General features: G+C 37.8%; 2 protein-coding genes across 7 annotated transcripts in view; one reads left to right on the top strand and one right to left on the bottom strand.

Annotated features, from left to right (window-relative positions):
• Positions 1–23,704, top strand: part of CENPP (centromere protein P) — a 146,773-nt gene that overhangs the window by 90,770 nt on the left and 32,299 nt on the right. The window lies entirely within an intron of this gene.
• ECM2 (extracellular matrix protein 2) lies at positions 521–23,704 on the bottom strand. Of its 6 annotated transcripts, none has more exons than XM_028718839.2 (11): positions 23,616–23,704; positions 23,125–23,201; positions 19,357–19,673; positions 14,267–14,455; positions 12,163–12,723; positions 11,707–11,822; positions 11,130–11,265; positions 8,989–9,146; positions 8,103–8,242; positions 5,095–5,421; positions 521–4,062 (listed from the first exon to the last, which is right to left on the bottom strand). In XM_028718839.2, exons 3-11 carry the CDS (start codon positions 19,649–19,651, stop codon positions 3,834–3,836), a joined length of 2,151 nt encoding a protein of 716 aa, XP_028574672.2. In that variant the 5' UTR covers positions 19,652–19,673; positions 23,125–23,201; positions 23,616–23,704; the 3' UTR covers positions 521–3,833. The 6 variants fall into 6 exon arrangements, with proteins under 6 accessions (XP_028574672.2, XP_028574673.2, XP_028574675.2 ...); XM_028718840.2 differs by lacking the exon at positions 23,616–23,704 and adding an exon at positions 20,434–20,471 and having other exon boundaries at positions 23,125–23,352; XM_028718842.2 differs by lacking the exon at positions 23,616–23,704 and having other exon boundaries at positions 12,163–12,669; positions 23,125–23,354.

The following is a 23,704-nucleotide window of genomic DNA, read 5'->3' as shown; positions in this document are numbered from 1 at the left end:
GCTACCACTGCAGTAGCCAATCCATATAATACCATACCAATACAGTTCACCAAATATGAGAGAAAGGTCTGGCAAATGGTAAGGTAAATAGAAATTATGGAAGAATTACAAAGGAGACCATGGATTTTTTTTCTGAGCTATACTTTCATCAGAATGGAGTGTTCTGTTTGCTTATGTTGAAAAGACAATATCCATAAAAGATGTGCAGTTGACATCTTCCCGATAATTGATTTGTTCTATTACAGTTATATTTCCATGCAGCCAAATTCATTTTCCAGTCCAGTAATCTGGTTGCAAATACCTCCGATCATTACTAATATCCTAACTTTCCCTCAGTACTCGAGATTTTAGCATTATACACTCTAGTAACCCTCATCACCAGTTCCCTTTTAGTCCCCATTCATCCCAATTATTCAAGTTATTCCAGCTAGGCTGTGGTTCCAAATCTTCCCATTATCCAGCTGCTATTAGTACTGTACAGTGCTCAAGTAATTGTACTAACCAATATGAAGACAATATGTATTTTGAAAATACTTTATTATAGTATTGAAAACAGTTATAATTACTAATACTATAATTATTATAGTATTGAAAGCAGTTATAATTACTAATATTCCTTATATAGTATGAAAATGGCTATCAAACAATAGTACTTTCAAAGCTAAAAATACACGTTATGATTTGATTAGATTTTTTATGTTATTTATCTTACCAAAGATACATCTGTGTATATATGTGTGTGTATATATGTGTGTGTCTGTGTGCATATATATGCACATAATTGCAAGCACATGTATTATGCATGTTATTGGCCCATGAATATGCTACCCGCTCCATGTATGTTTCCTGGAAAACACATATGTTATATATAATATTTGAGCAATATTATACCATTCTGTAAAAGTGCATAACATGTAAGAGAACATGTAATAAAATCTTGATAGAATAACTTGAAAACGTTATAAGAATTACGAAAAGACCAAAAATATATCACTTACCAAGGCACCTTTCGTTTTACTTTAGATCTGGGGTGAGGAGCCTGTTGTTTTCCAAATGTTGTTGAACTCCCATCAGCCCCAACTAGCATGGCAAATGGTCAGGAATGATGGGAGTTGCAGTCTAGCAACAACTGGAGAGCCACAGTTGTGATCTAATAATTCAGATTAGGGGTAAAAATATTTCTCAAGAGGATTACATATTAGCAGATATTGAGTCATATTTTTGACCACAAAGATGCTTAAAGGCACAAATAAGAGAGAGAAAAGGTCACAAATCTTATTGTATCTTAAGCAAGTATACAAAACATTTTATTTCCCACCTTTTACTTATCACATTGTCAGATTCCTGGGTCATGACCATTAGCTTACTTTTGGACTGGTGTGTTTTGCAGTAAAATATCATGTGTCATGAAGTCTGGCAAAGTATCCATGCTGCATAATGGAGCAAGCAGGTAATGCAAAATGCTAGCTGGCAGGGGGTAGCGTAAAATCAGAGTTCCTGCTCCTACACCTTGTTTTAATTTCCCTCAGTTCTTAGTGGCTCTTTGAATAGTGAGAGCATGTTATTGAAACAAAGGGATGGTGGCATGATATACATTTTGTGACCAGACTCTAGAGTCACCTCTTCTTTTCAGGGACAACAGCCATTCAGTTCATGATTGTGGAAGAAGCCTCCAAATTTAGAAAAAGCTGTTGTCCGTCAAAATCTTTTTAGAACATGTACACATGATGATTTCAGCAGCGGCTTCCGCAGCTGGAACTAAGAATGTTTACAGTGGAACAACTGTATCATCCTATGTCTGCTTTCCATGGTTTCAAGTTTTTATCTGGAATGTGAATTATTGGGGAAAGCCATCCAGCCGCTACATCTCAGGCATGTAATTCATTTTTGTCACCACCTCAATTAACACAGATTTGTTAGGAGGTGGATTTTCCAATTTTTCTTGTTTTCATTGAACATACTTTGGATTGCATCAGGCAACTATGAGTGCAGTGTTTTTTTTTAGTACTTGTTCTATTTCTTTGAAATATTTGTTAGTGTTCACAGTTCCATGAAATCTTTAATACTGTGATGTGAACTAGCATGGAATTACTTTCTGTGGGGAATTTTGCCTTTTAATTTGCTAATGATGCAAGCAAAAATTGCATATCATTAGTGCATGACAAAGACGTCAGCTTGCATTGACCTTTGATGATAAATGCAAGTTGCATAGCTTTTGATTATGCCTCAAATAGCACACATCTATATGAAGAAAGCTTCTCTATCCTCTGCTTCTTTAGCACACCACATAATGGTCAGGATGCATCAAACAGTGAAGAGGCTGTAGCTCAGAGGTGTATCATATGCTTAGCATATGCCATCTTCAGTTAGAAGTATCTCAGGTTGGAGAGCCTTTGCTAGTCTGAACAAGCAACACTAGGCTACACAGCGCAGTATAAGGCAGATTCATATGTTCATGAGCTAGAGTCACTTGTCAATTCTGTCCTTTTTAAGATCCTATCCATAAGCAACATGCCATTTCCTCATGTTATTTGATACTATTTTAAATCTGCAAAGTGTTGTACCGTTTCTAAGTTTGCTCTGAGCGTAATCTATTTGACATGTTTGCAACACTGTCTGCAAGTAGAGGTAATAGATGACAATTGTACTATGAGAAGTGTGGGTGGTAAGCAACTGTGAGAGGCAACTCTGCCTATTATTTTGAAACAATTTTTATCCTGCTCCCAAGCAATCTGGTCTCAAGAGGAACTAGGGCAGACTATGCCATTCCTTTGCTACATGTTTTCTATGCTTGTATATTATGGAGCCACTGCTTTCCCTGCTTAGGAGCTTATTGCTAGTGTACTTCTGCTTTGGAACATGTGCCTGTTTTCAAGCAGGTATTATTTTTGCATGAACTAAATGCCATCACATATTCTCCTAGAACAAAGGAAGCTGCCTTGTGCTGAATAAGTCCATGTAACTCAGTACTGTCTACATGGACTAGCAGCAGCTCTTCAGACATGGGACATGTCCAGCTCTACCAAAAGATGCCAGTGATTGAAACTGAGACCTTCTGCATCTGCAAAGCAGAAGTTCTCCCTTATTGTGGTATTATAGTAGACTATTGCTACGTTCTCAGACACAGCTGTCACTGTATTAATGAAAGTCCCTCTCCCAGCTCTGGTTCATGCCTCCTTCACTCCTTAAAGGAGTAGACTGTGCTTGCAACTACAAGACTTCCTTGCTCCTTGAGCTTTTCAGTAACATGGCTTAGTGAGATGTGTTACTCAAATAATGAGTTATGTGATGTATTGATTTGTATTTCATTGTTTGTTTTTTTAAATTGCAGTTCCCATGAGCAACCTACAGCACAGGTTAGCATTAATGCCATGTATGAAGAGGCCCCAAATGTTCTACATTTGGTACTGTCTTAATTTATATGTGCATTTTACAGTATTTTCTTAATTTGAAATGCAATTCCAAACACACACACACAGCCCTCCCCTGTCTGTAGGGTTATAATTCATTGCATTGAAAATATTTATCAAGTCAACTTTTTGAGGAAAATCAGGTCAATGAAGTTCAATAATCCTTCTTGTACTCACTTATCACATTGGTATGCAATATTTATCTTACTAGAAGTGAAAATAGGCTGCAAGTATAATATTTCTAGGCACGTACATGGTCAGCTTCCTGGAGATATTCCTACAATTATACCTCACCCTTCATTAATAATAAATAATACTGTTAAATAATAGTGCTGAGGCACCTTTCATAATTTGTGCTTTGGTTTTCTTGCTTGTGGCGAACAAATATTCTAATTATAGTATTTACATGCAAAAACAGTTCTTTTATTTGCTCTTCTGAGGTTTCAGAATCACACTAGAATATGATCTGACACATGAAAAAGCATATGGTGAAAGTTCCCTTGTATTGATGTAATTATATTCAAGATGAAGGTGTTCTAATTGTGAATCTTCATAATCATGATTCTCTTCACTGTCATCATCTTCCTCCTCCTCCTCCTCCTCTTCCTCATTATCCGACCTACTCCTACAGATGCGCTCAGTAGGGACTGTTCTGTAAAACCATATATGAAATAGTTAAAGGGGATTAACTATTACATTTTGCTAGCAAATTTCCTTTCTCTTTGCAGCTCATTTTCAAGATGGAAACTATTGTAAAAAGTGTGAAAAAACAGAGCTGTATCCAGAATTTTTCATTTTATGGGTCCCCAGATATTCTGCTTAGGCATATTATAACCCACTACCATGTTGCTTTTACATGCTCAGGCCATGTAAACCTGTTTGGAAATAAGGTGATATAAATCTAATATATGCAGTGATTTATTCAATGACCTTCTACAATTGTGGGCTTTGTGAAGAATGTATCTGAGCATTTCCTACTGCTGTTTGCCATCTTCATATGGAAAAGAAAATGAAAAAAGACTTAGTGGGAGCATGCTATTTTCTTTCTGCTGTAGTCTGATGTTCAACCACTGTAATTTTTAATGTCCTAAGTGCATGTCAGGCACCATCCTTAGATTGTTAAGGAAAGTTTGGTTTGAAGAATGTGGTAAGCTTATTTACACTTCACTGTGGAATTATCAGATGACTACTGCTCAGCAACAACTAGTTAGAACAAAAGAAGAGCCTTGCCATATTTGATCAAAGGCCTATCTAGTTCAGCATTTGTTTCCCTCAGTACCCATCCAGGGTAAACAGTAGGAAGGCAACATCCCTCCTCATGGCTTTCCCTCCAGCAGCTGCAATTCAGAGATATACTGCATCTGAATGTGGATATTCAATCTTGCCATCGGGGTTAATTGTGGTTCATAAAATCAGTCTTCCACAAAGTCATCTAGTAGGGGGCTTCAGAGTTTGAGTGACCATTGGTCTGGAAGTGAAACAGGACCACCTAAAATGTGGCATCCCAATTATTGGTATCAGTATGACCTATTGAATCAACAATGTCTTGCACTAGTGGCCTCAAAGATTCAGTTAAAGAAGTAAGCAAGAATTCCATAAACCATGATTTGCTGTGTTTGAACATTTATAATAGAAAGCCAGTATAACATTATTGTATTTACAATTAAGATGTGTATTTATTTACCTTATTTTGTTATTGTTGAGCCTCAGAAAATTTAAGGATCTCATTTCTGCAATTCCAAGTGGTACAGACTTCAGCTGGTTGTGATCTAAGAAGACTTCTCTTAGAGAGTGATATGCCCCATAGAATGACACAGGATCAATTCCCTCATCATCAAGTTTGTTAAATGAAAGGTACAGATATTCCAGCCCTGGCCTCATGTGTCCAAATACAAATCCTGGGATTCTGTCAATTTGGTTGCCTATAAGCACAAGGTGCACCAATGACTTTGGCAGATAGGAGGGAACATGATATATACTATTGTAAGAAAGATCAATAGATTCCAGGTTCCTAAAATAAAGTGAAAAGATATTAAAAAGTAAGAGCATAAAGTAACTAATTTTGTCTTCATACATAACATGCATTTTAAGAGTTCAGGAAGATTGGAAGCATACAGTCTTATCTATTTTTCTGGAAACTATTTGGGGAATATTTGTACCATATGTTGTTCTGCTCTAAAACTCCAACTCCCGTCATTTCTAGTTTGCAGGACGAGTGGTCAGGGATGGTTGGAGTTGTCGTCTAACCACATCTGGGGACCCAAGGTTAAGAAAGGCTGCTTTAACCACTTACACCGCACTGGCAGTACTTCTTTCTATCTGCCTAACCATGCACGGGCATTTTTACATGTACAAGGCGGAGATGTGCTGCCATCCTGCTTTCTAGTCATAAAGAGTTAGCAGGCTATACGGAGAAATGGTGAATTATTTGAGTTGCCTGACAGCAGCTCTTCTTTGTCATAGCAACTGGTAGTTTTCAGCCTGCAGTACGTTCTACTCTGCATTAATTAATAAAAGGGCAGGACTGTAAAAAGTCAAAGGGCATATCTCAGCTCACCAAAACAAATTCATACTAAAGAGAACTTTTTTCCTACCACCTACTCTTTTCCCATAGCTATTGTCCAAACATGTTTACATAACTGTCGCTATCCAGGATCTGACAGATTGCTCAAGTCTGTATAAGAAAAAGAATAATAACTATGGTCACATTCATAGGCCAAACCTTCTATTTAATTTTCCTCTCTTCCATTAGTTCAGGACATCTGTGCTAAAGTACTCTTTTGGAGTTAAAACCACTCTCCCCACACTCAGTTATCTCACTAGTCAAGTTTTTTTTAATACAATTTGTAATACTTGACACATCAGAAATCTCAAGTGTTCAAATGCATTTCCCTTTGAAGTGGTACCTCGGGTTACATACGCTTCAGGTTACAGACTCTGCTAACCCAGAAATAGTGCTTCAGGTTAAGAACTTTGCTCCAGGATGAGAACAGAAATCAGGCTCCAGCGGCAGCAGTAGGAGGCTCCATTAGCTAAAGTGGTGCTTCAGGTTAAGAAGAATTTCAGGTTAAGTACGGACCTCTGGAATGAATTAAGTACTTAACCCGAGGTACCACTGTATATATTATTGCCAGGATGATAGTATTATCTATCTCCATTCCAGAATCCTGGCCTGTGTACTTTGGATTGAAATGTTTTAATTGGTCAGTAGTTTTATTGTTGGATTATATGAATCTCTGTTTTATATGATCAGAGGCATTTTTGCACAAAAAGCAGTAAAAAAGTAATAATAATAATAATAATGGTTTTCCCAGCCACTCTGGGTGGCTTCCAACAAAATATTAAAATACAATAGTCTGTTAAACATTAAAAGCTTCCCTAAACAGGGCTGCCTTCAGATGTCTTCCAAAAGTCTAGTAGTTGTTTTTCTCTTTGACATCTGGTGGGAGAGCGTTCCGCAGGGCGGGTGCCACTACCAAGAAGGCCCTCTGTCTGGTTCCCGGTAACTTGGCTTCTCACAGCGAGGGAACCGCCAGAAGGCCCTAAGCACAGGACCTCAGGGTCCAGGCAAAACGATGGGGGTGGAGACGCTCCTTCAGGTATACTGGACCGAAGTCATTTATTTATTTATAAATAAATAAATGCTACCTGTGTGCTCTCTTCCTGCCCGTCTTAACTGTACCCATAGTTCCTTAGTTTTCTATTTTAAAAGGTAACATATTAGCATAATGTTTACTTAATAGCCACATCCTTTAATTGGACATTTTCCTCCAGACATGGGGATTCTACTGTACTATCTACTGAGATAGATTGGTAGAATGTAACCTGCTTACAGTTACACCAAGAATAAAAAAACACAAGAGTTCAGGATTAAAATACGTCTCTCTTCAGAGGAAGATGCTTCTGGTGTTTATAATTTTGCTTTAAGTAAACTAGACACCTGTGTGGTATATGTTGTCAGAATCCAAAAATAAGCTCGCCTGGGGAGTTTGGAAGAGTTTGATATTTTTTTAAGGTGACAGTTTTCTGGGTCAGAGGTCTACAAATTCATTTGCCATGTTGCTATCATGATCATTGTTAGCCCTCTCCACTCCCCAGTAGTTCACTAAGAGCAGAGCAATCTGGAGAGAAAGGGTCGGGAAATAAAATTGTCCTGAAGACAGAACAGTGTAAGGGACTTGTTCTGTTCTTTGGAAATTCTGTGCAAAGGATTTTCTCTCACTTTGGATGTTTAGAGGGAAATACACAAAGTCCTTCCATTATGTTAGAAAGAGTCTTTTGTGAAGTTACTTATATCCCACATCACATCAATTAATTGAGAAATGTATTTGCACTGAAGCCATCTTCCTCCAAAGCTGTGGGCAAAGTGATGAAAAATACCCTAGTACCCTGTACTGTGATAGTAGACTGGGGGGTGGGACATTGGAGTTAGTTTCTAATTGCCCTGAACTTTCTACAGGAAGCAGAAGCAGCATGTGTGTCTCTCACTGCTCTGCCTTCTCCAAAAGTAAGCACTGTAAGAAGACCACACTCTTCTCTTCCAAGTTCTCTTTGTATACCAGCAACCAGTTGGTTAATATGCCAAGAAAAACATTTGTGGAACCTTCATCTTCTATGTAGTACAACTTCTTTATTCTATACTTTAATTAATTAAATGTTGTGATTGGAAAATAACACAAAGTTTACACTTACTCATGATTGATCCATGCCAAAGGAGCTATTCTGCTTTCTTCTAATTTGTTGTGCCTCAGAACAATTGTGTTTATATTTCTGGTATGATTAAAGCAAACTTCTGTAATTTCTTCAATTTGGTTATTATCGAGATATAATTCCTATTTAGAATGCATGGTAAAAGAAGGAAATATGTGAAAAGTGTATTGTATAATACATTAAAGTGGTTATTTTAAAATGTAGAATATGTGGCGTAAAGCTGCTTTACTTATTTTCCAAAAGTGGCAACAAAGTTGTTCCTTGTTTCCAGACAAAGTTAGTTAAGAGGCATTAGTTCCAAATGAAAGGGGGAGAAGCCCAAGTTCCCCCTTCATATGTTGCACGGGTTGTGTGATTGAGTACTGCATCTGTTTTCCCCATGTCCCTAAACCTGCCCTTGGACTGCAATCCTGACTCATTGCTTTTGAAATTATTGGCAATTACCAATGAGTAAGCTTGCCCAGGATCAAAGCTTAAGGTTGCCTCCAATCTCACAGTATTTTGTGCCATGGGGGGATGGGGGATATGAGATTCTTGCACATGCCAGGAAATTTAAAGTTCTCTGTTGCTCTGGTGCAACAAATTCACTTTTAAAAAATGAGGTTTTGCTATTAGGAAAGTGATGGAAAATGCATTTAAAAGTATGGAACAAACAAGTGATTAGCAGGACAACATATTAATGCCGCACAAGCATATCAGGATGAATGTTGATTGTCATATACCTGCCTCACAAACAAATCAGAAGGAATGCTAAACCTAACCTCTACAGTAAGCCTTGTGCAAGCAAATTGGGATAGGTCACCTAGAGGAGCCCTGACTATTATGGAAAAGGAAACCGATCATCTTTTTTATTTTAAAAAAACCTTACCTCAATAGAACTGGGAAGGCGCTGCGGAATGGTCCTAAATTTATTCCGTCCAAGGCGCAAATAAGACAGGCTCTTTAAAGGTTGAAAGGCTAGTGGACTAACATTAGCTTCGTTGAGTTTATTGCCTTCTAATTCCAGTGTCACCAACTTTTCTAAACCTTTAGAAAATAAAGCAATCATGATGAAATGTTTGTGCTCATCCAGTAAGATTCAGGGCAAAAAAAGAATCTGCATATTGGTATTTCATATTCTAACCAATTTCTCTCCTCATTGACCTATGCCTCCAGAATATCAGAGAGAAATTTTAATCCTAATGTTATTTAATAATAGCAGGAGAACTTCATGTTTATTTGAATACAATTTATAATTTTCCACACTTGTTTGTTGGTTCACTAAGACACAAGTATGATTATAGTAAATTTAAATAAATTAGGAATAAATATAGTACACGAGAATTATAGAATACACTAATTTTTTATTCTAGTTTTCAAGTAGAAACCACATGCATTGAAAATATAACTGTGCCTTGTTCTGAGTCTGATAAGCAAACTTATTTTTTACCCTTTGTGCTATGATTCAAATAAAAGTTCCTGTCCTTCATAAGGAGGATCTCTAATCCTCTTCTCCCATTTCTATCTCCTGTTGTGAGAAACAGGGGAGCCTCAGGTCTTCCCGGATCTTCTGCAGTCTTTCTTGGGCCAGGGGAGGTTCATCCCATAGCAGCACTTATGGTGCCCCCAAGAAGGTACTTAATTTCACAAAGGTGGCATCTGGATATTGCAAATGAGTCATTGGCAACAGACTTTTAAAACTAACCAGATTCTCTGTTATCAGCAACTAATGCCTTGGAAGATATTTGGTCTTAAAAAAGAAGATATGTATTTTGAACAATTTTTAAGTAGCAAAATGAACATAATGTATATTATTTTGCATTCCAAGCTATAAACAACTTTTGAGTGAAATAATGTTTTGTTCATACTGCTTTTCAGCATTAAGAGCTAGATCTGTTCACATTCTGAACCGGGTAATTTACGTGTTTTAGCCACACCAGTACACAATTTCTTTTTGTAAACTTTGTTTTGAGGTTTTTCTTACAATCAGCAGTATATATTTTATGAAATAAATAAATAATGTATTGACTTCCAGTATTTTTAGACTGACTTTCAGGAAAAGCCACCCTAAGGCAGCTTACATACATTTCTATAAAGGTAAAGGGACCCCTGACTGTTAGGTCCAGTCGTGAACGACTGGAGCCAGCGAACAGCTTCCGGGTCATGTGGCCAGCATGACTAAGCCGCTTCTGGCAAACCATAACAGCACACGGAAACGCCATTTACCTTCTCGTCAGAGCGGTACCTATTTATCAACTTGCACTTTGACGTGCTTTCAAACTGCTAGGTTGGCAGGAGCAGGGACCAAGCAATGGGAGCTCACCCTGTCGCGGGGATTCGAACCGCTGACCTTCCTGATCAGCAAGCCCTAGGCTCTGTGGTTTAGACCACAGCGCCACCTGCGTTCTATAGAGTAGGTGGAATTAAAAAGAGCATGTAACCTAGTAGCTCTCCTCTAGGCAGATTACTGGGTAAAAATCAAGGCTACAGCTACATTCTTATGCATCTGAGTAGAGGGCGGTTGTCCCTCTTGTAAAGCGTGTAGCTAAGTACTGGAAAAACAACTTTGTGCACAATCAGATCTGTCAGTGTGATATAACAAAGAGTGCAGTTCCCAGTTCCCATGTTTAAAAATATATGTACATGATCCACTCCTAGTGTCTCTGGGAATTGTTGTTATTTATTTCATTTCTATACCGCTTTATATTTTAAAGAAAAATATGCATTCTTCGAGACATAAAACTTGCTGACAACAGTTCTAATGATAGTTGTTTCTGTAGAAGATTTGGCAAATATATATACATATAATTTGTCACTTAGGAGCTGTCGCCAAGTACAAGAATGTCTATGCAATTATAGTGTTAAAATGTATTCTTATTCATAGTTACTAAACAAAAAAATTGTAGGATGCATTTTTAAATAATATGGAAGTTGTTGTTCCACCTACTTTTGTTCCACCTACTTTTTTTCTTGTCATGAATTTGTAAGCTTTTATTACCTTAGTCACCTGCATTCATAGTTACAATATACCTTCAAAGCTGTATTCATCAATTGCATGTAGTTGGTTTTCGTTTATTTTAAGTTCTTCTAAAGTTGATGGCAAACCAATCGGAATATGTACTAGTGCATTTCCATCCAAATATAAACGTTGCAAATTCTTCAATATCTGTGTTGGGGAAGATACAAATTGAGAAATCAAATTAACTTTGATTTTTAAGCTTTAAAATATTTTTTTCTAGCACTGTTTGCTTTAGGTTCATGTGTGCTTTATGAATATTACTGTATGTGGCCTGCGTTGGCTACACTAGCACATGGAGAATTTAAAATTAAATTGAAGCCACTAATTTTCATCTCTCTAACCTGTGAAAGTAGTAATTCTCACAAAATATCCCCAGATCTCACTTTGTTCTGTCAATGATTTCATTATTGATTGCAATTGTGAAGAGTTACAGAGTATTCATTAATGTACTCTCATGGATTCTTTGACAAACAATTTCAGCAAAACAGCCATTTCTATACATTCTCACACACACACACACACACACACACACACAGAGAGAGAGAGAGAGAGAGAGAGAGAGAATTTAAAAACCCTAGATTTTCTTACTTTAAATGCCCGTGCACCTATGCCAGATGATGTGATATTATTTCTACGAAGATCAATCCTTTCCAAATTGGGAATCCCATTAAAAGCTTCATCTGGGATGGAAGTTATAGTATTACCTAGGAAAAGGAAAGGTGTGTAATAGCAATAGGAATTTTAAGACTCACTTCCATTTCTTAATCATTTTCCATTTCCCTTATGGTTTTATCACACAGATGCTTAGTACCATATTTAGTGTCAAGTAAATATTACGATGTCTCCATATTGCTTCTTCATAAACCAACAAAGCAAGGATTTTGATATAGCCAAGCAATGAATATCAAAACTTACATCACATTGTCCCTTCCCTCCTCCAATTTTTACAATGAGAACATTGGACATTAGTTGTCCGGTGCAAACAGAAATAGTAGAGCTAACATTTGAAAATTATTATAATAAACAAGTCAGTTTTTTCCTTACCTACAAGCTCTATGCTTGTAAGCTCTGCATCCATGATTGGTGGTATTTGTTTGAGTTTGGCATTAACACAGCTGATTGTGTTGTCCAGGATGGAGCATCCGGTTGGCAAAGCAGGCACTTCAGTAGAAGGCTCAGGAATTGGGAAACGAGGCGGCATTCTGAATACATCACCACGCAAAACATCTTCCTCCTCTTTTTCTTCTTCCTCACTTCCTTCAGGTTGTTCACTTTCTTCTTCATTTTCTTCTTCCTCTTTCTTGAGTCCTTTTTCTATTCTTAACTCTTCTTCTTCATATGCTCTTCTCCTTTCTTCCGCTGCTCTCATCTTCTCATCTTCCCTTTGATCCTTTGTGTGTCCATGTTTTTCCTTCTGTTCATGGCTTTTTCTTCTTTGCTGGGTCTCTTTATCTTTTATAGTAATTTCTTTCTTTTCAAGTTGTTTTCCCTTCTTTTTAGCATTTTGATCTTGTAGGTTGTACAAGACTGGATCAGTGTGGTCATTGGGCTCTAGATTATCACCAGAAAATTCAGATGTGTCACCTAGTGAAATAGTACTTAGCTCTGAATGCAAGGAGGTCATGGTGTTGAAAGTGGACAGTTGATACCAATATAAAGAAAAATGATAACACAGTTTTTAGTAGCAAGCATTAATATATATGTGCTTGAAGAGAATAATTATTCTATTATAGTGAAGAATATTAATAAAATGCATTATTGTGCATAAAATCCCTAAGATAAGAAAATTACAGTGGTTTTGCTGGTGCGTTTTTTGTATGTTTACACACATACATACATACATATATACAGACTGAGTTAAGGTGTCTGGTAATTTTACCTAAACACTTTTTAGTTCTTTGTCTTGAAATCCTATATTAAATCTTTGAACTAGTTGTTAGCTTATGACATTAATATTGAAGTCTTCAACAAGATTTATTTATTTTTTACAAAATCTTATCATATATTTGTTCCTTGTTTTAATATATAAATTTTAGACAAGGATGTTGAATTAATGGATTGGTTGATTATCTGTTGTGACTCACAAATTCAGTAATGGGATTTTCCCTAAATGGTGGTATTTGTGAAGTATAATATGTTGAGCTACATTCTAGTGAGTACAACTGGTGACTGCAAACAAAAAAAGTTGGGAAAGATGAAGACCTTTGCCATAATGACAGCTAAACTGGCCCAAGAACTTAGTCATCTAGATGATGTAATTCAATTCAATATCTGAGTATAAGGTAGCATTTAGGTTGCCCTTTTCAACAGTAGTGCCAATGGCTATACACTTTTCCAGTTATTAACTCAAAATTATGAAGGAAAAATTCAAATGCAAAATGTATATTATCCTGCTTTGTTTCCCACCTTTGATTTAATGGCAGCATGTGCTTACACATTGGCAATGTTTGGACACGTCACTAAACCATAAACTATTATGAAATTAGTTTATGCATGAGCTATGTGCTACTACATGCAGCTTGAGCTTTCCTGCTTTGCTTCTCCCTTCCTCCAGTAGGAAAACACAAGCACAGAGTGGGTGATGTAGTATTACATCAGAGCCAGTGTCCATGGTTTATTTCCCTCTAAGCAAACCAAGATAAACCAAACCAAGGTTTATTCTAGGCATCCTGATCAATGTTTGCTTGGGAGAAACAAACCACAAATCCTGATTCAGATATAACGTTAAGTCAGCTGCTTTGTGGTTTGTTTCCTCACTGGAGGCAGGGAGGGAGGAGGAAAGCAGGCAGATCTGTTCATGGGCTTGTGGCTCAGTTAAGTTTATGCAGATTTGCTGTTCATGTCTGCTGACATTTCCATATGGGTAAGAGTGTCTGTGTTGGCCTAGTTGCTGCACTGACAGGGTCAAAAAAAGATGCCACCATCATCATGGACAATCAGGACAGCAATAGATATCCCCAGTGGAAATGCCTGTGTACATACAGCCTACCATAATCTATGCAAATACTAAAAGGTTAATGAATAATTCCTAATTTCATTGCCTTTTAGCAGTTGCACATATTCAAAGGATTACATTACTTACACTAAATTGTATCCTGTATATATACACTGTGTGTCTGAAGTATGCAAAAAAATCAATATACTGTACCAATATCCATACACACTGGGCAACACTCTCCTTCAGGTATCTTGGTATTGTGACACGTCAGAGGATGGCACAAGGTTTCATCACACAACACCTTTCCTTTTGAGCAGAGGCACGTAACACAGGGTTTAGGAGACCACACAGACTTATCATACATAATCATCCCATTTGCAAAACATTTCTTTTCTTTTCCTGATAAATGGAAAACAAAAGCAAGTTTTAAAATTGGTATAAAATGTATTGGTAAATTAAAACATTTGGTGGGTTGGTTTTCCAGATAACCAGCTTCATACAAATCTCTGTGGGGGCTCTAGTGTATGCATGAGCAAAGACTCCCCAGCCAAATCAATGTTGAAAACAACTGTGCATGGACAAGAAGGATGCTACACACCATCCTTGGTATGTATCCAACATGGGAGATACAGCGTGGTGTCAGACTAGGTCTCGGGGAGACCCATGATCAAATCCCCACTCAACCATGAAGCTCACTGAATAACCTCAAGCTGGATAACGTCAAGCTAACCACTATTTCTTACCCTAGCACACAACATAGGCTTTTTACAAGAGTAAATGTTTATGTGTAAAGTACCATGTAAACTGCATTCAGCTCTTAGAAGGACTATTATAAATTAAAGAAAGAAATAATAAAGAATTGGATGATGTAATTGAGGGGTCATGTTCTGTCTTGGGAGAGCCGTGTAAATTATACTTTTTTGTTAATATCTTTAATATACAAATATTTTTAATTTAGATATAGTTGACAAAAAGATTGTGTGGTTGTAGCCACCTGTCTATCCAGGTGGTTTGATTACCAAATATGAATTGCATTATTTTATATCAAAAACGCGGGACGCGGGTGGCGCTGTGGGTTAAACCACAGAGCCTAGGACTTGCTGATCAGAAGGTCGGCGGTTTGAATCCCTGCAACAGGGTGAGCTCCCGTTCCTTGGTCCCAGCTCCTGCCAACCTAGCAGTTCGAAAGCACATCAAAGTGCAAGTAGATAAATAGGTACCGCTCCAGCGGGAAGGTAAACAGTGTTTCCATGCGCTGCTCTGGTTAGCCAGAAGCGGCTTAGTCTTGCTGGCCACATGACCCGGAAGCTGTCTGCAGACAAACGCCGGCTCCCTCGGCCTATAGAGCGAGATGAGCACCGCAACCCCAGAGTTGGTCACAACTGGACTTAATGGTCAGGGGTCCCTTTACCTTTACCTTTTTATATCAAAATAAGTTCTATTTAACATTGTAAGGAGGTTTGTTATCACATAGATAGTATCTCTAAATCTATAACCCTACCCTCTACAGTTAATTGGTCTTATTACATTATTGAGATTTACATGTAGGCTTAGTTTTTGATCACCTAAATTTTAAATTAGTGTAAATGTTTGTCGGAGTATACTCTGCTACAGAAATAGACTTACTTGGCCTTCTACACTGCCTGTTAACCTCTGTTGATCAACAATCCAAGTCCTTAGTCTAAAAAAGCTAGCTAAACTCAAGAGAGGTCCACAATATGCCAACAGAAATTAGCAACTCCATCCACCAAATAGTAAATGAAAAGTTTTATTTCAGCAAGCTTTTGCAGAATTTCATTTTTCTGCTTCTTTAATACGTCTAGTGTTTATTTTGTTTTTACTGATGCTACTGTGTGTTTTTTCTTGTTTATTTGGTATAGTTTGCAATCCTGGTAGCTTGGGCTTCAGGTACTACAGTAGAAAGCATTTTACAGGAGCATAATCAGTTTTGACATTCAAAACAGGGTGGGTAGTGGTCATTCCTAAAAATCTAAAAGGAAATGCACTACTTTCCAAGCACCTGATGTTAATCCTCATCCAACAGTTGAGAAATACAAGATTAGGACTTAATTTCATATGATAATAGTTGACAACCCTAACAAAGCTTGCTTGGTTGTTTTCATATATCAGACATGTGTCTCAGAAGTTACTTGCTACCTTACGGTACACCAACTTTGTCCAGTATAGAGCTGGAGTTGTTAATCAGTTGTTCTCCAGCTGTTGTGGGTCTCCAATTCCCTAGCATGGCCTAGCACGTGCTAGGGATTTGGAGTGTTTCCGGCCTCTGCAGCCACAGCAAGCACTGTGATTCTCCAGCAGTTTGACTTCACCCCCAGAGGCACACTCCATTGTCTCTTGAGACAGGCGGATGCCAACAATCAGGAGATTCATAGTCTAGCAACATATGAAAGACCAAAGGTTAGCCACCATGCCTTAATTATAGTTAAGGATCAGGTACCAGCCCTTACATGCAAGACCTCCTTATCACCATCAGACAGAAGTAGGAAAGCTACTTACAGGGGTCACTGACGGTTTTCAGAGTGCAGTGTTAAGGCTTGCTAATTGCTAAGCCACCATCAATTCTGATTGTAGGACTAGGCTAGGAAGAGGGGTAATGGAACAGAGAGTATCGCTAGTTCAATTGAAAAAGCTTGCTTGTAGTCTACACACTACATATATATTATTAAAATGTGAATCATGAAAAGAAAACACAAAAGAAGATTTTAAGAAAGATGTGGAGTTCTGCTAAAGCCAGTGATGCTTATGATCTTTCTTAAAAAAAAATATGGACATAAGATTGATTATAGGATCTGTTGTTGAATAGGCTTCTTTCCAAATCTGACCTTGTATTCTAAATACTAGACTAGAAAAATACCTTGTGGTTTAAATCATTGGCAGATATATCAATGCCTTCAACCTTTGGAAATATGGTACAGATCCAATATTCCAGCTAAAATGTCTAGTGGTTTTAGCTCAGCTTTTGGGTAAAATTCCAGTTTTAAAAAGATGAGAATCAATGGGGAAAGGAGGAAACCACATATTACTTAGCTGATGATTTCTGACAGGAAGATTTGAAATAGTTAATGAAATGCTTGGTACATCTATTGCCAGTTGTGTTTAATGTTTAAAAAATGCCTCAAAATGAACAGTTTTCAATCAACAATGTATATTATAAATGGGACGTGATAGTTCTCTATCATTTCTGATCAGATTTTTTTTTTATCATAGCCATTTCTATTAAAGTTGACATTATTTGTCCAATACAATGTTTAGCATGCCTTAGAAGGAAGGGTAAATATATGTTCGAAGATGATCCAGTTTCATATGCAACAGTAATACAATTCTCTAAAGTAGCCAAATGCCGTTTGGGGCAAGAGGAGTTTTCTCAACCAGTTGCATGGTTAGAATTATGTAAAATGGTCGATTTTCAGCCAAGCTGGCACCTTAGTGACCACAATGTAGTAGATGTATTCACATTGTCATATACTGCTAAGTTTGCAGTAACTTCTTGATAAATTGCAATGCATATATGTCATTCTGAACATTTTCAACTAGTGTTATATAAACTAGTTGTATTAAAAAGCAGGGTATGGGGTTACTAATAGGAGGAGTCGAGAGCATATGTATGTTTCTGTTTTCACTTTTATATTCAGGTTTCCAATTTAAACTCCCCATTTGTGGATTCTCTTATTATTGGTGAAACACATATTTATTTTATATTTTTACTCACCCTTTCCCATATAGATTGGTAGGATAGTTTGTTTCTACCACAAACATTTCAGTTTTGAAAAATGTTATTTAATACGTTACCATGCAAAGAGTGTTATTCTTCACATTGTTTCTTTGTGAGAAATTATACCTTTCACTATATAGGAGGAACTTTAGCTGAGAAAAGCATCACTACATTCTGAAGGATACTCTGGGAGTTTATGATTGAATTGCAGTAAGGGGGCAAGAGCATTCTGGATGATAGAACATGCGGAATGCATTTCTTCAGCAGTTCATTGCTGGGCCATGATTCATACCTGCTGAGACTGTGAGAAATGATCAAACTTCCCCCTCCCCCTTTTTGGACCATTGCTTCATATTTATCTCTGCTGTATAATGCATACATATTTATAAGGTTGGTTTCTTGTCATTGTTTATGAGTCACAGATGGTTTTTGGATCATGCACAGTTTGCCCATTTATTGGTAGTGGAAATGTTAACTGGAGAACTGTCCAATTGCTGGATTAGATTCAATACTTCAACAATGAAGAGTTGAAACTATGTGCTGAAGCTGACTTAGTGAATAGTTCACTCGATTCCATGTGTTTTGCTAGCAAGGTTATGAGAATATGGAGAATACTTTGCCAATTTTTGGATTATTGTTTTAAAGAAGGAGTAAAAGAAAAAAAGGAAAAAATGAATAATTTGGAACTGATTTTTATTTACTATCTATTGAGAAAAGCAGTATTTTGAAAGCATATCTTGTTCTTTGGCATTGGTGTTGTAGTAACAAAAGCTTAGTCAACATATAAATCTTTCGTTTGAATTGTGTTTTTGTATTAGTTTAATTTATTGTTTCTAATTGTGAGCTGCCTTGAAATGTGTTTGTATGAACAGTGGTATAAAATTAATTGAAGAGAACCCAGTCTTGAGAAATTAGTGTGCTTAGTTGAAAAAGGTAAAGGACCCCTGGACAGTTAGGTCCAGTCAAAGGCAACTATGGAGTGCAATGCTCATCTCGCTTCAGGCCGAGGGAGCCATCGTTTGTCCACAAGCAGTATTCTGGGTCATGTGGCCAGCATGACTAAATCGCTACTGGCACATGGAGGACCGTAATGAGTGACAGATCGCACGGAAATGCCATTTAGCTTCCCGCCATAGTGGTAACTATTTATCTGCTTGCACTGGTATGCTTTTGAACTGCTAGGTTGGCAGAAGATGGGACAGAGCAACGGGAGCTCACCCCATTGCACAGATTCAAACTGTCAACCTTCCAATTGGCAAGCCCAAGAGGCCTAGTGGTTCAGACCACAGCGCCACTCATGTCCCTCTTGCTTAGTTGTAGAAGTGCATTGCACAGGGTGCTCAGCTTCTGTAACTTCTCTACAGCAGGCAAAGTACATACATGGTTTGCAGAATTCTGGGAAGCAATTGATATGTTTAGTAAATATATATAGGTGGATAATAGTACAAAACATTGCATTTCTACTCAGAAATAAGTCCTTTTTAGTTCAAATACACGTATATAAGTGAGCGAGTATAGGCTTGGCATTTTAGTTAGGATAATAAAAAAGTAAATATTCTCTGCTTACCTGGTAAAATATTGTAACTGGATTCTTGTCCACCCTGACCAATCAGAGAGTCAAATACTTCAGTGATATCACCATCAATATTAATAAGTGGAATGCTTGGTATTGGAGTAATAAAGACTGGGGATTTGATTTCTTGTTGCTTGTTTAGTCTATGATTTCCTGAGGAGCTCTTTCTTAACCCTCTATAGTGCATTCTCCTCCTTGCCCTCCTACGCATTATGTTGCGTTCATTCTGAACAACAGCAATGCACAGAGAAACAAGCAGAATGTAACAGAATAGTGCTTCTTTTTGCATTTTCTCCTTCTAGTGTTGTATCCTATAGAAAACACAAAAAATGAGTTTTCGAGATTAATGGAACTGTAGGATATAGTACTGTAGAAAATGGTAAGAGTTCTCTGAAGTGGATTATGTTTGTACCCAGCTGTTGCAGTGATTATTAATGCCCACTATTTTTTGACCAGCTTTCTAAGGTTTAAATTGGGCAGTGACGTGTGTGACCAAGTGCCAAGGATTTGTTCTAGCCTAAAATATCTGAAGATGTGGGATGGAGCATTGATACATTATTTTCATGATTCTCTATTGCCAGGATTCTCAAGAGACTATTTTGTTGCTTGTCAGTCTAGGACATACTATTTGGGATGTATCCAACTAAATCACACTCAGGGTAGGCTCGTGAAAATCTGTGGGTTATATCCAATGTTATTCATACTCACAGCAGACTCACTGAAATTGATGGTGGTGATGCCTCCACTACAATTCTGCCTGGGACCTTGTTCATACCAGGAAAGGTCTTAGAACAGATAGTCAGTCAGTCTGTGAGGAGCTGGAAAAGGGTACTGTGTTTGCTAAAAGCAAGCATGGGCTTCTCAAAAGCAAATCATGCCAGACTAATCTTCTTTCTTTTTTTTCTTTTTTGATAAGAGTTACAAGCTTGGTGAATCAGGGAAATGGCATGTCTGTAATGTATCTTGATTTCAGTAAGGCTTTTGACAAAGTCCCCTATGATATTCTTGCAGAGAAACTGGTAAAATTTGACAAGGAGCTAGACAAGGGGGATTTGTAGCTGGTTTACTCACTGAACCCAAAGAGTGTTCACCAATGGTTCCTCGTCATCCTGGAAAAAAGTGACAAGCGGTGAACCTCAGGATTCTGCCTGGACCTGATGTTGATCAACATCTTTATAAATGACTTTGATGAAGTAATTGAGAGGATGCTTATCAAATTTGCATATGTCACCAAACTGGGAAGGGTAGCTAATACAGTGGTACCTTGGGTTACAAGCGTTTTGGGTTACAAATGCTTCAGGTTACAGTCTCCGCTAACCCGGAAGTAGTACCTCGGGTTAAGAACTTTACCTCAGGATGAGAACAGAACTCGTGCAGCGGAGGCGCGGCAGCAGCGGGAGGACCCATTAGCTAAAGTGGTACCTCAGGTTAAGAACATTTTCACGTTAAGAATGGACCTCTAGAACGAATTAAGTTCTTAACCAGAGGTACCACTGTACCTCAGAAAATATAATCAGGATTCAATATGACCTTAACAGACTGGAAAACTAAGCCACAACTTATAAAATAAATTTAAATAGGGACAAATGTAAAGTTGTACACTTAGGCAGAAATAATCAGATGCACAAATATAGGATTTGTCCATGATGACGAGGAACCATTAATGAGTACTCTTTGGGTTCGGTCAGTCAACCTGCTATAAATCCACCTATCAGTTACCTCGTTCAACCGACATTTTACCAGCTTCCTTTAGCTGTGATTCCTGCATTGCAGGGGGTTGCACTAGATAACCCTTGGGGGCCCTCCCAACTCTACAATTCTATAATTCATCCATCTTCACATCATATAATGTAGTGACTGTCTGTGTAGTAGAAATCTTTATGCTTACAGCCCTAGCAATATGGATTCAAGTAGTTTGTGTAATGTGTAGCAACTAACCATCTTCCTTTTTTATATCTCTGTGCTTGCTCTTCAATCCACAAAGGCATTTTTGAAATAAATACAGTGGTACCTTAGGTTACATACACGTCAAGTTACATACGCTTCAGGTTACAGACTCTGCTAACCCAGAAATAGTGCTTCAGGTTAAGTACTTTGCTTCAGTATAAGAACAGAAATCGTGCACTGGTGGCGCGGCAGCAGCAGGAGTCCCCATTAGCTAAAGTGGTGCTTCAGGTTAAGTACAGTTTCAGATTAAGTACAGACCTCCAGAATGAATTAAGTACTTAACCTGAGGTACCACTGTACCACTGAGGGACGCGGGTGGCGCTGTGGGTAAAAGCCTCAGCGCCTAGGGCTTGCCGATCAAAAGGTCGGCGGTTCGAATCCCCGCAGCGGGGTGCGCTCCTGTTGTTCGGTCCCAGTGCCTGCCAACCTAGCAGTTCGAAAGCACCCCCGGGTGCAAGTAGATAATTAGGGACCGCTTACTAGCGGGAAGGTAAACGGCGTTTCCGTGTGCGGCTCTGGCTCGCCAGATGCAGCTTGTCATGCTGGCCACGTGACCCGGAAGTGTCTCCGGACAGCGCTGGCCCCAGGCCTCTTGAGTGAGATGGGCGCACAACCCTAGAGTCTGTCAAGACTGGCCCGTATGGGCAGGGGTACCTTTACCTTTACCTTACCACTGTATTTTATATTCATTTGTATTGAGATTGGTTGGTTCTTGCTAATTCCTATAGGCATGGAAGGTAGTTTGGGCATTTCTAATGTAATTGTTTCTATTGAGTAACTCCTGGGTTCTGCAACTGAATGCTGTAAAGATCCCCAAACTGATACCTCTGTGAACATGTATTCACATATATGTGCATATAGACACGAGCAGATTTGATAACATGCCAACTATCCTTACATAAAATCTGTAAGAAGGCAATAGCTATTCTTCATTGTGCTGGGTGTGTTTTATGGGGATGAACATGTGATCAGCTGAATCAGACTTTGCTTCCTGCCTAGCAGTAGGGAATGGAGTGCGCAACAGTGACTGGGAGCATGTTACACACAGGAATTTTTTGAAGTTCCTGCATTGCAGGGGGTTGGACTAAATGACTCTGGGGATTCCTTCCAACTCTACAATTCCATGATTCTATTAATTGTTCCCTCTAATACCACATTCAAGAAGTAACTTCTGATTTGGCCAGCATTGCACAAATGCATCCTTCACAATGTCACTGAATGCTGAGAAAAATATACTTTCCCAGGTAACATAATATTGCATTATGAATGCTGGTCATTCTTTATAGTTAGTACATTTTTGTCAGCAAGGCAGTGGAAATGGTTAATTTCTTCAACTGATCTTCATTAAAGGTACTTAGACTCTAAGCTAAATTGCATAAACATTACATTTGATATTCCAATGAACTACTGTTCAAACAGTAAAAGTAGGACTTTTACGCAATATATCTAGGAACAGGGAGTTGATAGTTATACAACACAGTTATTAATTATCATGTCATATTTTCACAGCTGTGAATTTAGCTACATAGCAATTAAAACATTGCCAACACTACTATTATTCATAAAAATGGATAAACAGTACTCCTCATTGCATTTTCTTTTGCTATATAACTCTGTTATTGGTGGCATTCATGCTTATTAAAATTAATGATACTAAATACATAGTACTTTCTGCAAATATATTTGACATTTGTTCTATCATATGCAAGTACATCATACATTAAACCTCAAATTGTTAAGCAAACTTTTACATATATTTCACATGAATCTACCAATCTTGAAGCAATAATTTAAAATGTAAATGCAATATATTACCTGGTAATCTAATCTAACAGTAGATTCTGCTTGCTGTTATTTAATCTCCAGCTGCAAAAGAAAGAAACTTCAGCTGCCTTTAAAATAAAGAAAGCAACAGTAGAATTATGTTGAAACATGTAAGATGACTCCTTAGGGTCTGAAATAGTTCCTTTCCCTGGGGACAAGGCACTGCTCTGCCCTGTGTGCAAAGATTCTGCTAATACAGCTATTGAGAATTGTGCAAACTTCACTTAGAGAAAATGGAAAGCAGCACAATACTTTAGGTCCTTAGGCTGACAAGGCACAGCTGGAAACTTTCCTTTAACAATATGCTTACATAAGGAAAAGAAAACAGGACTATTTTCAAACTTGATAATCATTTGCAGGTATTTTAATCCTGATTTATAAACATTTTAGTATTAGTTCATTGTAGGTTTATAAATTTTACAGGTTACATACATATCATAAATTTTCAGTAGAAGCACCCCAAGAACTCATTATTTCCTTACGTAATGACCAAGTTTCTCTGCTAACACTGTATCTCATTTTCCCCTCTGTGCTGCAGGCTTTATTCAGAATACAAATTCTGCTTTGTTTG

The sequence above is a fragment of the Podarcis muralis genome, chromosome 2, assembly GCF_964188315.1.
Source record: "Podarcis muralis chromosome 2, rPodMur119.hap1.1, whole genome shotgun sequence".
In the NCBI taxonomy this organism is placed as follows: Eukaryota; Metazoa; Chordata; class Lepidosauria; order Squamata; family Lacertidae; genus Podarcis; species Podarcis muralis.
This window is presented reverse-complemented; position numbering and strand designations above follow the sequence as displayed.